At 43.9% G+C, this 14430-nt stretch overlaps 1 protein-coding gene across 1 annotated transcript in view; it reads left to right on the top strand.

Annotated features, from left to right (window-relative positions):
• The window catches only part of DOCK10 (dedicator of cytokinesis 10), a 200867-nt gene that overhangs the window by 132336 nt on the left and 54101 nt on the right, over nt 1-14430 (top strand). Inside the window, exons 17-25 of the mRNA XM_045294740.1 lie at nt 582-769; nt 1294-1359; nt 4570-4662; nt 6862-6985; nt 7203-7324; nt 8024-8122; nt 8512-8604; nt 9622-9740; nt 11870-11939. Of these exons, the coding sequence (XP_045150675.1) occupies nt 582-769; nt 1294-1359; nt 4570-4662; nt 6862-6985; nt 7203-7324; nt 8024-8122; nt 8512-8604; nt 9622-9740; nt 11870-11939 (974 nt within the window). The remainder of the gene's footprint in view (nt 1-581; nt 770-1293; nt 1360-4569; nt 4663-6861; nt 6986-7202; nt 7325-8023; nt 8123-8511; nt 8605-9621; nt 9741-11869; nt 11940-14430) is intronic.

Below are 14430 nucleotides of genomic sequence, written 5' to 3'. Positions count from 1 at the left end.
TATTGATAAATTTTAACGGTTTATAAAATCCAAAGACAAAAGCAAAATACTTTATGTTCAATAACACGTGTACTTCAATCTTATGCTGTGAAATTATTTCCTTAGGAACTTACTATGAAGCCATTTTGTAGTTATCAATGACAGATAAAGTTTTGTCTGACTGTATATTTATATCTGCATTATACTGCAAGTGTCAGTAGGTTAATCCCCATTGTATAGTATCTGGTTAGTATGTTCAGGGGATGATTAGCTAAAATTATATTTTCTTGGAAAGTTGAGACAAGCTAGTTCTAAAATCATCTACAAGATGTATCCTTTTCTTGGGATATCAGTTTTGATTTTCAATACAATACATTCCAGATCCACAATCTTATGAATGGCGCATGCTACCATAGTTTTGAGGTTTCCTGGGATTACTTTGGGTTAAGCCCAGCTTTGGGCTTACTTTGGGTTAAGCCCATGAGTTGATATCGAATCATTTCATTTTGATTGGGTTAATTTTTAAATAGGCTAAGCATTGGTGGTTACAAATGGAACACTTTTGGATGACAAACTTTTATTTCCTGATTTTTTTTTTAAAGACTGTGTGACATCATCCTTTATCCCTGTCAAGCCTTTCGATGTGACAGCTCAGCCTGAACCCACGCTGGAGGTGGAAGAATTTGTTTACGACACAACCAAGTGCTGCCGTCCTTATAGAGTCTACAAAAACCAAATCTACATTTACCCCAGGCACCTCAAGTATGATAGCCAGAAATGCTTCAACAAGGTACGGGATCCCCATCGCCCTTTGCCACAACTGAATCGCATGAGATGGCTTCTTAAGAGGGGAAAGGGAAACAGCTATAGCCACTGCTGTAGAACAGAAAACCTTTGGGGAATACGAACAAACAACACTTGTCAAGGGGCTGGATGAGCTTCACTGTAGACATGTCAGAAGACACCCGGGTCTGAAGCCTCTTGGTATTTCTGTCTCAATTCTGCCCCCAGTCTTTTTGTTTTCAACCCTTTCTTCTGGAGTTTCTGAATAGGGTCTGCAAATAGCAGACTTGTCCCTCTCAAAATGCACTTGTTCTGCCTTTGAGACAAGTATTCATCTCGTGTCTTTCTGCTCCTTCAAAGCACTACAAATAATGTTGTGAGAAATGGGAATATTCTCCTTTCCCACCCCCCCTTTCTGATTTAATGAGATACTAACTACTTATTTTAGACACTAAGGTGTTGGGGGGTTTGTTTTGCCTACTGTCACTTAACTGACAATTATAATTCCCATTTCCCCCACTGCAATGGCAGGCACGGAATATCACAGTGTGCGTTGAATTTAAAAACTCCGATGAGGATGGTGCCACTCCAGTGAAGGTGAGCCAAGTCAGCTTCGGGACGCAGCAGGAGAGTGGGAAGAAGTCCCACCATGGGGGGGTGGGGGGAGCTTTTTATTTCCTGTCACTGTGGTTGACATGGTATCATGGTATCGCATTCATTTGTTTGAGATATTCCGGAGGATACCTGATTTAATAGGCATCCTTACCTAGCTTGATTAGAAATGCCCGTCCCACAGTTCTGCTTCATATCTCATTATGGGGTAGAAAAATGGAACGCCGGAGTGAATAAACAGATCTAGCATGGAGGACCTTGCCCTTGTCCTAGACTAGCACATCTCCGTGTCAGAGGCCACCTTCCTGGCTGGCTCTCCTGTGTGCCATGCCCAGGGCTGCCCTGACCCCGGGGCAATGCAGTGGACTTGAAGGACAAGGGCATTGATGGAAGGTGTTGGTGCCTGCTGCTTGAGGCACAGGAAAACCAGTGTGCTGTTGACCACAAGATTCCATAAGATCAGGAAAACGCCGAGGTTTGTTTGCACTCTGGGGCTGTAACCTATAAAACTGCAAATGGATGCCGCGTTGTGGGGTTCATAGCTGATGCTATTGTTGGTAGGTGCCTTCAAGTGAATGTTGACCAAAGCTCTCCTATGTTCAAAAGAGCATAACGGCTCCCTCCTCGGCCTCACGGTGTCCCGCATGTTGGAGTCCACTGTTGCAGCCTCCCTGTCAATTTTCCCATCAAGGGCCTTCCTCTTTGCATTGCCCTGCGGCTGTTCCAAGCCGGATGTCCTTTTCCTAGTGACGTAGGGGTCACCCGCTGGACCGACCACTGCCAGGTCAGCAGCTCAAAACGCCCAGCCCTCCCGAGGGAGAAAGAGGGGCTTCCTACTCCTGTGAAGAGCTCAAGTCTCTGACACTCGCTAGGGCCTCAACCCTGTCCTCTAGGGGCTATAGGGTTCAGCATCAATCTGATGGCAGTGGGTTTGGTTTTATTAGTTGGTGTGACGAGCCATCGAGTCAGTTCCAATTAACCGCCACCCAGGCATAACAGAACAAGACCCCTCCCCATCCTGGGCCAGCCTGGACATTGTGTGAGTCCTTTGTTGCAGCCACTGTGCCGTGCTATCCCCCTGAGGGTCTTCCTCTGTTCTGCGGCCCCACTACTTTACCAAGCGTGATGTGCTTCTCTCAGGAGCCATCTCTCCCGACAGCACGTCTAAAGTGTACATAAGATGAGTCTCGCCGTCCTTGGCTTTAAGGACTTCTTTGGCTGGACTTCTGCCGGGACAAATCTGTTTGTTCTCTTGGCAGTCCATGGTACTTTTGGTATTCTTCACCAACACCAGAGCTCAAAGAAGAATATCAAATGTTTTTTTTACATATATACTCTCAAGACATCCACTTTCTCCTGGGATGAAATCCAGCGTTTGTCGTGAGTTGTGTGACACTCTGGCACTTACTTGCGTATCAGTCTCGTTTTAGGCCACTTTCTTTTCCCATCGGCTCCTGGCCTTTCCTCTTCTCCAAATGCACTGGTTTCCCAGGACCACGTCCTCTGCAGTGGGGAGCCCGTTTCTTTGTAGTCCGTTCTCATGTGGAAGCTCTGCTGCAACCTGTTCACGTTGGGTGGCCCTGCTGGCATTTGAAATACCAGTGACCTAGCCTCCGGCATCCCAGCAGCACACAAGCCACCGCAGCAGGACAGACTGACCGACAAGTGACAGAGAAGAGCCTCATGCTTGGTCATGCGGACGTGGACAGTGGCAACCAGGAAGGCCCTTGGGGAGACGGATTGGCCCAGTGGCTGCGAGCACAGGAACAGTTGTGAGGATGGCACAAGACTGTTTCCAGAGGGTCGCTGGGTCAGCTGACTCCATGGCACGGAGCAGCAACAATGACGTCAACATTGTAACTAAAAAAACACAGGAGGGAGAGATTATTTTTATTAGGCTACTGGCGTGCACTTCTCAGTTTGGATCAAGCCAAGGAACTAGATAATAAAGCACAAGAACAATTTCTGACTAGCTGCCAACAGTCTCTGAGTTAATTTCTTAAAGCACTCTCTTGTGTCCCAATTATTCTGATTTTATGCCCGAGATGTTAGTTGGACTACTCCGTAGAACGGTAATCAATTTAAGAATTATCACATATATCGTGCAGAGGACAGAGAGCTATTTTAAGTGGCCTTGAGCTGCTTTGCACAGCCACGGGTGTCAAGTTCTACAAAACACTAAAACCCACACCATCTGGCATTCAGCCGATTCAGACACAGAGTGACCCTGTTACACGGGTTTCTGAAATTGACTTTAAGAGAGCAGTCTTCCTCATCTCTCCCTCACAGCTGCTGGTGGGTCAGTAGCACCGCACAGCACACAGGGGTCCTTCCGCAACAGCGTTTGCCTCACCTGAAGTGAAAGGTTATGAGGCAAATAGTTGGCCTGCCGGCAACCTCCCCATGGACAAGACCTGTGTTCAATTCCTGGCCAATGTGCCTTCTACCACCTCTGTGGGTGAAGGCTGGAGGGTGGGGGGACAGAGGGTTTTCTGCTGCTGAACAGGATGCAGGGGACCTTCCCCAAAAGGCAGACTTGGTGTAGGGTCCCAAACCAGACAGTGGCAGCAACATTTGATCCATCATCCACTCTGTGGATGACACAAGATTGGGCAGCATTTCATTCCATTGCACATGGCAGCACCATAAATGGGGGCAGACTCCCCAACAACCAACCACAACAGCGCTGAACACCCCGACAATGAGTCGGTTCAGGTATTGATATAGCATCTAACTGATGAATTAATTCTTTCAAATGGTCTTCAGCCAAGTATCCGTGTGTAGTAGATAGAGGATGAAAATAGCTACAAGTTTTTTTAAAGACATTGCCTTTGAGTCGTGCTTGACTCGCAGTGACCCTCCAGGGAGAACAGAACTCTCCCACAGGCCTTCCAAGCCTGTCTGTCATTACAGAAGCTGACTGACGCATCTGTCTCTTGGCTGGTGAGTTCACACTGCCCACTTTTCTGTTAACAGCCAAGCGCTTAACCAGTGTGCTCCTAGGGTTCCCACAAATATGGGGTAGTAGGCCAAGGGGATAGAAGCTCAAGGGGAATCTGGCAAATTATCACGCAATGCTCCTTTGCTCTGTGGTGAGAACTGAGGGTTGGTGAGTTTGGGGGAGAGGAGGGGTTATGTGTGTGTGTTTAGTTAAAAATTGCTCCTAATGGTTCACCTCGTCACTTTTTAAAATAGTGCATTTATGGAAAACCCGGAGGGCCCCTCTTCACTTCGGCAGCCTACACAGCAGTGCTGCATCATTCACAGAACCCAGACTTCTTGGATGAGGTAAGGAAGGGCAGGCCCCCTCTGCCAGCAGCAGCTCTTAAAAAGGGCTCAAGTAGAAAGCATATGTTTTGAGAATGATAAGGGCAACACATGTGCTTGATACACAATGGATGGATGGATGGATGGATGGATGGATGGATGGATGGATGGATGGATGGATGGATGGTGATAAGAGTTATACGAGCCCCCAATAAAATGATTTTTTAAAAAAAAAAAAAGCAGGTCTGTGAATGGGTTAGGTTATGCGCAATGACCACATCTCAGGTTGAAGACATGCTTTGACTTGTGTTTATTGAACTGAGATTTAGGAACTATATTACTGGATATACTTCAAAAGTAGGGTGCTACTTTGTGTCCTTCAGCACAGGATTGAGCTTTGAAGATGTAAATGTTTCCTTTATATCCATGGGAGAAAGCCCAGTCTGTCTGCTCACAGATACATTCAGCCTTGCAACCCATAAGGAGAGCCCTATTGCGTCCTCTCCGGTTTGCTATCAGTTAGAATTGGCTCAATGGAAATGGATTCTATTTATTTTTAAAATTTTTAAACCTAAAAGTCATTGTCATGATGTTGATTCTGACTCATAGCGACCCTTTAAGACAGAGTAGAACTGGCCCTGTGGGTTTCAGTGGCCGGAACTCTTTCCTGGAGGAGACAGTAGCTAGTGTTTTTGAACTACTAACCTTGTGGTTAGCAAACCAACTTGTAATCCATTATACCCACCAGGGTTCCAGTAGGGGTTCTCATATACCCTTCTCTTCAGGTGAGACTACTTGTTCCTTCTATTTCACTAGTCAGTGCAATCAAGAATATGTTACTCAGCTTTAACCAATCTATGGCCTCATTTTATGTTGTAATGGTAATAACAAAGTATGTGCCATCTCCAGTAAGTAACACTTCATGAGCTTGAGTGTTCCTGGGCCACCGTATCTAAGTGGGCATGGGGCCAGACCTGCCTTGGCTAATTCTCAGTATTCTCTTATTGGTATTGCACTGTGCACCACGCTACATTGCATACAGGCATGATCTCCACAGCACTTCTCTATGTTAGTGACCATTATGATCTTCCTGTTAAGGATGAGGGACTGAGGCTCAGAGAGGACAAACAATAGGCTCTGCCAAGGACGCATGCCAGGGCTGTGAGGATTTAAACTCAGTCCATGTGATGCCTGAAGTTCCACCATTATTCTATAACTATATTGAAAAAATCAGTGGGTCAGTGATATTTGCTGCATCCAAATTAGCTGTTACCAACAGCTTTAGACCAGCAAGCTACAGTGATTACATTTCATGCTTACATTTAAAACAAAGTAAAAAAAATTTTTTTTTAAATAAAACAAAGTCTGAGCTAACGCAGCCCAAGGAAGAGCCACATTGAAAGGCGTTGGCCACCTAAATAAGACAACATGAGCTTTGCTGACATGATAGTGAGAGTTAGGAGGTCACACTTCTTTGTCTTTGTTCCCTGTTGATCCAGGAATAAATAACCACAACATAGTGATGTGAAACAACACACATTTACTTCTGTACAGTTCTGGAGATCAGAAATACGAAATGAATCTCAGTGGGCTAACATCAAGGGGTCCTAGGTTGGCTGGTTCCTGGAGACTCTAGGGGAGGCTCCGTTTGCTGGCCACGACCAGCTTCTAGCGTTTGCCTGCATTCCTTGGCTCGTGGCCCCCTCCCAGGAATTGTGCCTTTCAAAGTTTAGCTTCTGTCTTCCTTACATCTCTTCTCTGACATGTTTGCTTCTCTTTCGGAAGGGTTCTGTGATTACGTTTTGCCCACCCAGATAGTCCAGGATGACCTCCCCATCTCAAGACCCTTCACTTCTTCACACCAGCAAAGTCCATTTTACTGTGGAACATAACAAAGTCACAGGTCTGAGGAACGGGATGTGGGCATCTATTGTTTTGTCAGAGACAGGGAAGCAGATGGAGGCTGGAAGGAGCGTTAGCCTGTCCATCACACCTTTCTACACCTAAATCACTTTAAATCGAATTAAAGGTCGGCATACTAAGGGAACAACATTGCAGACGACTTGAATATTCCTGAGGTGTGAGAACAACAAGATGTGAATTCACTTCCTCTGGAGATGTTATCAGAAATCACCGGTGGCTGGGTTTCCATTAAGATTCTATGCCCTGACCCTGGGCAAATGGTTTTCGTCTGAGCTGTGAACCTGTCTTTCCTTGCAGGTGAAAATTGAGCTACCAACACAGCTACATGAGAAACACCATATTTTGTTTTCTTTCTATCATGTCACCTGCGACATCAATGCCAAAGCTAATGCCAAAAAGAAGGGAGCTCTGGAAACATCAGGTATTGGGGGGCAGCATCTGAAGTACCTGTCCCTGTCATTGTTTGGATTGCATGGGAGAGCGTTTTGAAGCACTCTGGCTTATGAAATAGATTGTGCGTGGCGGTGGGTCGGGGAAGGGTGAAGTGTACTATATACATCAATGACAGCCAACTGTATTTTTGCTGCTTAGCATGCAGGCCGGTAATCAGAAGCTTTCTCTTGCGTGTTCCTTTGTAGTCGGATATGCTTGGCTTCCTCTGAAGAGGCATGATCAGATAACTTCCCAGGAGTATAATATCCCAGTAGCAACAAGCCTGCCTCCTAATTATTTAAGCTTTCAAGATTCTGCAAGTGCAAAGGTATGCAGTCATGTATAAGTCAAGGGAAAGAAATGCATCCGCCAAATGACAGGAAAAGGAGCCCTAGGGTGGCAATGGGTAAAGGTGTAAGTGATGAGAAAATGTCCGGAGGTTCAAACCCACCCAGTGCCTCTGTGGGAACTAGGGAAGAGACAGAGTGATCTGCTCCCCTGGAGATGACAGCTTGAGAAACCCAGTGGGGTAGTTCTCCTCATCACACGGGGTCACCATTAGTCAAAAATGCCTCCTAAGCACCCACTGACGCAGCAGCACCTGACACGAAGTGCTTTCTTTCTGCCATTTGGATGAACACTCTGGTCCAAGGCTGGGTGTCCAGTGTAGTGATAACTCCAGGGTGCCTATACTCTTCCCAAGCTTTTCTTGACCGTATGGCTATTGGACATGACCTGTTCAAAAACGGCTCTCTGCTAGCAACAGTTGGTCTTGTTGCCCCATGCAATCACATGCATCGGCACCTTTTATGAGGGGGTTTCCAAAAGTTTGTGGAAAATGGAAATGAAAGACCATGGGCTTTTTTCCCCCCACGAGCCTTTTCAAGTTCCGTCAGAGTTTTCACTTCCCTGGAAACATAAAATTGAGGGGTCGGAACAGAAAATTAACATCAGACTAGGTAACCTGCTAAGTTTCTTTCCTTCCAATTGCTATAGTGACAGTAACTCTTTTTTGCAGCAGCAGCAGCAGCAGCAGCAGCAGAGTACAAGTGACATTAAATGGGTTGATGGTGGCAAACCACTTTTCAAAGTATCAACATTTGTTGTATCAACAGTGAATACTCAGGTGGGTGCATCCTATCCTCTCCTACCCGATAAATTCAGGGTCTATCAGCATCCGGTCTAGCACACAGACTGGTAAGCTTCCTCTGTGTGGTGAACCTCACCAGTTAACTGGGGTATCAGCAAAGCTGGCGATGAAAGTCACTGTCATGTGGTTGAGAAGGAAAATAAAGCCCGTGGGAATGACAGAGGAGGGAAATGAGCTTGGTAGTTCGGGTTGAAACTTCAGAAAGCCACAACATCTGGTGAGAAGAAGGTGGACACTCTTGCTCATGGAATAGGAGGCATCTCTGTTTAAGAGCTGCTTGCGTCCAGCCCATCTTGGCAATTGTAACAAAGTTCATGTATCACCAGATATACTTTCCTTCTTGTTTTTTCTTTTTCTCGTTTTAGGATCCACACGTGAACACATTTTTTAAACAGTGCCAAAAAAGAGAGAAAGATATGTCTCGGTCCCCTTCCTCGAATTTCGTCCGCTCTTGTAAGGTAATCCGAGAAGTTGTTTCTGTGGTTTCCCAGATAGAAATGAGGGGCAAAGCAAATGTTAAAATTACTGAAGATTTCCAGCTCCCGTATTGATTTAGAAAGAAAATGGTTTTATTTCACAATTCCAGAAATAGTTTCTGTCAGTGGCAAAAATGAACAAAGATCCATTTGTTTGGTAATTTTATTAACCAAAATAAAATTAAATCCGGGGGTTTGAAATTAGTCAAAAGAAGAGTCTTTGCTTTATTGCTGCCATACCTCTCTGCCAGGCTAAATGCTAAGGAGATAAATAAAGGCCAGATACAGTACCCAGCAGGAGCACTGGTAGTGGTTACACATTGGGCTGCAAGGTCAGCAGTTCCAAACCGCCAACTCCCCCATGGGAGAAAGATGAGGCTTTCTCTTCCCATAGAATCGCAGTCTCGGAAACCCGCAGGGGCAGTTCTACCCTGTGCGGTAGGGTCGTTATGAGTTGGAATCAGCCCGATGGCCGTGAGTTTGGTTTTCTGTTTTGACAGTACCCAACGGATCCCTGGTGGTGTATTGGGCTATGTGTTGGATTCCTACCACAGGTTGGTGGTTCAAATCCACCAGCTGCTCCTCAGGATTAAAATAAATCTTTGAGCTCCAGTACAGATTACGGCCTCAGAAACCCAGAAGGGCAGTTACGCTTCTGCCAGACAGGGTTGCTATGGGTCAGAACTGACTCTATGGCAGTGATTACAGGACCCGGGGAATGCCTGGGTGGCGCAAACTGTTAAAACACTCAATTTCTAAGTCCACAAAGACGTGCCTCTGGAGAAACACCTAGCAGTTTATTACTGAAAAAATACACCCTTGAAAACCCCATGGAGCTCAATTCAACACTGATCCATATGGGCTGCCTTGAGTTGGAATTAACTTGATCGCATCTTCTTTATGTTTGTATGTGTATTTGAGTTCTGAAAAACGGAAGAAAATCAGGTTTTCGATTTAATCACCATTTGTATTGTTTGTTTTCATTTCTCACTTACATAGAATTTATTGAATGTGGAAAAGATTCATGCAATCATGAGTTTTCTGCCTATCATCTTGAATCAGCTCTTCAAGGTCCTGGTACAGAATGAGGAAGATGAAATAAGTACACCTGTGACCAGGTATTCCTAGGACATCATTAAGAAAATCGGTTTTATAACCAGTGGTTCACAAAGCATCAAGTAAAACTAAGCCATATAGTCTAATAATATGTATGTTTATGTCATTTGAATACATGGCTTAAGTTTAAGTATTTTGTTACACTTAAATCTAATTAAAATGAGATAATTAGGTAATTATATAAGTATCTGTTATAATTTTCTGATTACATACTTATATAATTATCTGTTATAAGCATTGAAGATCAAGACCTCAGATCTAGAACTCTTTGTTTAACTTTTCCATTGGGTCCTTTAATGAAACTTTTATTTGAAGATAATTGTAAATTCATGTTCATCTCTAAGAAATAGTTCAGAGACTTCTCGAGGACTTTTACCCCCTTCTCCCTAATTTGGAAAACTATCTTTCGACATTGAGAGAAGCAAGAGAAGAGCGGTAGCATCACCACGAGGATCTGTCTCTGCTGGACCTTTTAGAATCTCACCATCTCCCTTCCCCCATCATCCCTCTTGATCCACTCCCTCCCCAACCCCTGGACACTGCTGCTCTGTACTCCAGGGCTATCATTTTGTCATTTCAAAATGCTCTCTAACTGGAGTAAGATAGTAATGCACTCTTTGAGAATTTACTTTTTCTTCTCAGCCTGCTTACTTAGAGATTCATCCAGGCTGTTGTATCCAGAGTCCCTTCCTTTAGAGTGGGAAGTAGCACTGCACGGTTACCCCACTTTGCCTAACCAGTCTGCCCAGTGAAGGACACCTAGCTTTGGCTCTGAGGAATAAAATGTGCTATGCATATTTGTGTCTGGGTTTCTGTATGACCACACACTTAAATTTCTCTGAAATAAATGCCCAGGAGACAATTATTGGATCAAGTCATAGTTACATGCTTCATTTCATTGCTTTTAAGAAAGTGAAAAAAATAAAACTCTTTTCCAAAGTGGCTATGCCGTTTTATATTTCCTTCCGACCTTTCTTTCAATATTCAGATTTTATTTAACTACGCGAGTTAAATTCTGTTGTTATTAATCTGGATGGTGACTTGAGGGTACAGTTTCTCCTTTATAGAGAGAGGGTTCTGAATTAACTAAATCATATAGTACATATTTAGAAAATGTATTAGTCCTATTAACCAGGGGGGGGCGGACATGATGAAGCAAAATATTACCCTGACTATTGAAGTTCTTCTCAATACTTTACTAACCCACAGCTATACCATGTCCCTCTTTTGGACCATGGCTCAGTTTTGTATGTTAAACTTTAAAGGAAAGCTTCTTAAGTACTGGGAGACTGAAGAATTTATAAAGGTCCTCCCAGGTTCTGGACCCAGGAGAAGCCTCCCCCTGTGCTTCTCACAGATACTCATTTCAGCAAGACTGTGTGTGTCTTCAATGACATGGCTCCAGAATGTATCAGCCATTAGATCTGGCAATATTTGGAGAGATTCCTAATGGGGCAGCAGCAGTACCCATGAGATAAAAACGTCATCCCATACCAGCACTGCTTCTAGAACCCCTGATCCAGTGTAAAAATGAGGGTGGGGGAGGACAGGGGGCAGGATTACTTCTCAACCTTACTGCTTTTTCTAAAATCATATGCTGTGCCCATTAGTTGGCAGGCAAGCTCCTGTCAAAGGGAACGTGATGATTAATCAGAGGTGTAGGGTTTATAGTGTGTAATCAGGCCACTCGATTGGGTCCCTGTTCTAAAAGATGACATAAACAAACTCACAGAGCATCATCAGAACATTGAACCCAGACATAGAGTTTCCATTGTCTTCTTGCAGCCAAAGGACACTCTAGACTGCCAGGCTTTGAAGTGCCAGGTTTACATGGCAAGTAGGTATGATAGGTAATTAAAGTCATGGATGTAGGTAGGGCGGTTTGCAATTGATTGAGTGAGTGAGTGAGTGAGTGAGTGACTGACTGACTGACTGACTGACTGACTGACTGACTGACTGACTGACTGACTGGGAATCAGTAATTGTGAGTAACTGAATGACAGACAGCATGGACTGTAGTTGTTCAACTAGAGGCTAGGGAATCAACTGCCCAGAGGCTGACTCGATGGGGTTTCCTAGCTGCCTTCTGTGGGAGCTCTCTAAAGGTTGATTTCTTTATTTTGCGCACCAGGGTTCTGACTGACATTGTGGCCAAGTGTCACGAAGAGCAGCAGGAACCCTCTGTGCAGTCCTACATAAAGGTATGGAATGGCCACTTGGCCTTTGGCCCTGTCCCCATGCACTGTGTGGCTTGTCTCATCTTCTGTCCTTAGTAGGTGATACGTTTCTCCCTTTAGCTGAATGGTGCCCACTGCAGTGGTGTGAAGCATTCCCCTTTAAAAGAAATGAAACAAAACCATCCATTGCCTTCGAGCTGAATCTGACTCGTGGCATCGAAGTGCTCTACAAGAAGCCTTTTGACTATAATCTTTACAGAACCTGGTCACCAGGCATTTCTTCCATGGTGTCTACGGGCAGATCCAAATCAACCTTAGGTTATTAGTTGAGTGTACACTACGTGTGCCACCCAGACCCCTGACCAAGCCCTTTAGCTCCTTAGCCTCCCATCTCTTCACCGAAATCGGCAGGATGTATTCATTAACGGTATTAATCATGTGTAAATATGTGAATGACTAAGTAGGGGGCAGAGAGGAGAGAAGAGGAGACAATGAGGGTTTTCCATTTGAAGTCAGCCTTCCAAGCGAATGAAATTCCTGTGTGAACTTAAGGAAGGATTTTTATCCCTGTTGATTTTTTGAATGCTCTCTGTTTCTTCCGTAACCTTTTCTTAGCTCTCTTTATTGTTTTCATAGGCATCCTTTCATTTCCCCAGTTACTGTATATTTGTACCTGCTTCTGGTATGTGAAGCCTTTTACCTTGTGGCATGAAGCACTTGCCCATCCATCCCGTCAGCGTGCACTGCTTCTTCCAGTGTTGCCTCAGACATGTTTCTGTTTCCATTCGTGCCAGTGAACTTGTGATGATGTTTGCCTATTCAAAGTCCCTGCCGAAAGATCCTCTTCTGGAATGCATTGAAATTAGCTAACCTGAGATCCATGGCAGCATCTCAAATTAGTTCCTAATGTGAACACCCAGATCCAGTAGCCTCTCAAGTGATTTGGACACATAGGGACCCAATGGTGTCCGAGTAGACTTGTGCTCCATTAGGTTCCCAAGGGCTGAATTTGGGGGAAAAGATCGCCAGTTCTTTCTTCTGAGGCACTTCTGAGTGGTCTCAACCCTCCAACCATTTGATTAGTACGTGAGCACATTAACCCTTTGCATCACCCAAGACACCCTTTCTAAGATTCAGAGGTCCTACATTTTAATTTTGTATGAAAAAACTAAAATTTTTTGACACATAGCCTTCTAGTATTTATGTTGTTAAAGGAAAGTCTCACAGGTTCTAGAAAAGTAGAACGGTGACTCGAGAAGAATTTGGATCTGTTATGCTAGAAACCTCTAATAAGCTCCTGAGGCTACTTGAATTGTGGAATCAATCCTTTATAACCCTATCTAATAGGGTTTTTCCCATGAGAATGTTATTTCTATGTATTTATCTACCTGTGAGAAATTGCAAATATCTTCCCAAATGCCCAAGTGTGAGTGTGGGCCCTTCTCTAAAATAACCCAGCCTGTCAGTGTTAATCAGTTACTAAGCAATACTTTAACTTTGGTAAAATTTTGCCCACTAATTTAGCTAAAGGGTAATTTAGGACCTATCAATTGCAGAAAGTCAATGCCACCGACAAAGGCCTTTTGGTTTGCTCTCTGTTTAAAGTGGGGCCATAGCTTGCATTCTCGTTTATTGATGACTTCACTTCCCATAGATTCAGCTGGAGAGCTTTCACCTTCTCCATGCTTGTATTACGTTTTCAATTCACTCTCGAAAGGTGACTGAAAAGGAAAACAGAGAAAATAAAACATCCACAGCAAGCATTCTCAATCTTACACTCTAGTACCTCACTTTATCAATAGATGCATGATTTACTTCTTTCCAGTGGAATCATTGAAAATCATATTAAAAGCCCTTTGGCATCTTGACTGTTTTTATGAGAGCCAAAGCTAAGCCCGATAGCATCTCAAATTGGCTTGCAGACATGCTATCCTTGATGTTCATGATGAGACATTTTGGAAACCCAGCCTGGTAAAGCCTTTATTTTTAACTGGGAGCTCTAAGATATCGTGACAAGGATATTAGTTAAATATTTAAAAGCCAAAAAATCAAACCCTGTGTCGTTGAATTGCTTCTGATTTATAGTAACCCAAAGGACTGCTAGGGATTCCCAGAATAATCAAGTTGGTAAATCTGTATTAAGCAGCCAGCCTCATCTTTCAACCATGTAGCTGTGAGTGGAGTTGAACCACCAACTGATAAGCTAGAAGCCCAATGTTTAGCACACTGTACCACCAGGGATCCTTTTTATCTTTAACATAAGGATTTATTTATTTGATTGACTTTGAAGTGGTTCAAATCAAGAATTTTACCCATGCAAATTTCAAGCTTTTAATATTCCCCGGGGTTATTTTTTATAAATTTTATTGTGAATTATGCTAGGCCAAGTTTAAATAATTAGCTTAAGCAATGAGATGGCTCAGTGGATCCCATGAAAGGACTAGGATTCTGTGATTAGACAACTGTTATAGTACATGGTACATACTCTGACTTTGACCAAGGACTTTGATTTTTT

This window comes from Echinops telfairi, unplaced genomic scaffold (genome assembly GCF_000313985.2).
Source record: "Echinops telfairi isolate 266 unplaced genomic scaffold, ASM31398v2 ScPeMD7_3;HRSCAF=10, whole genome shotgun sequence".
NCBI lineage: Eukaryota > Metazoa > Chordata > Mammalia > Afrosoricida > Tenrecidae > Echinops > Echinops telfairi.
The sequence above is the reverse complement of the archived record's forward strand: the minus strand, read 5'-3'. Positions and strand labels throughout refer to the sequence as shown.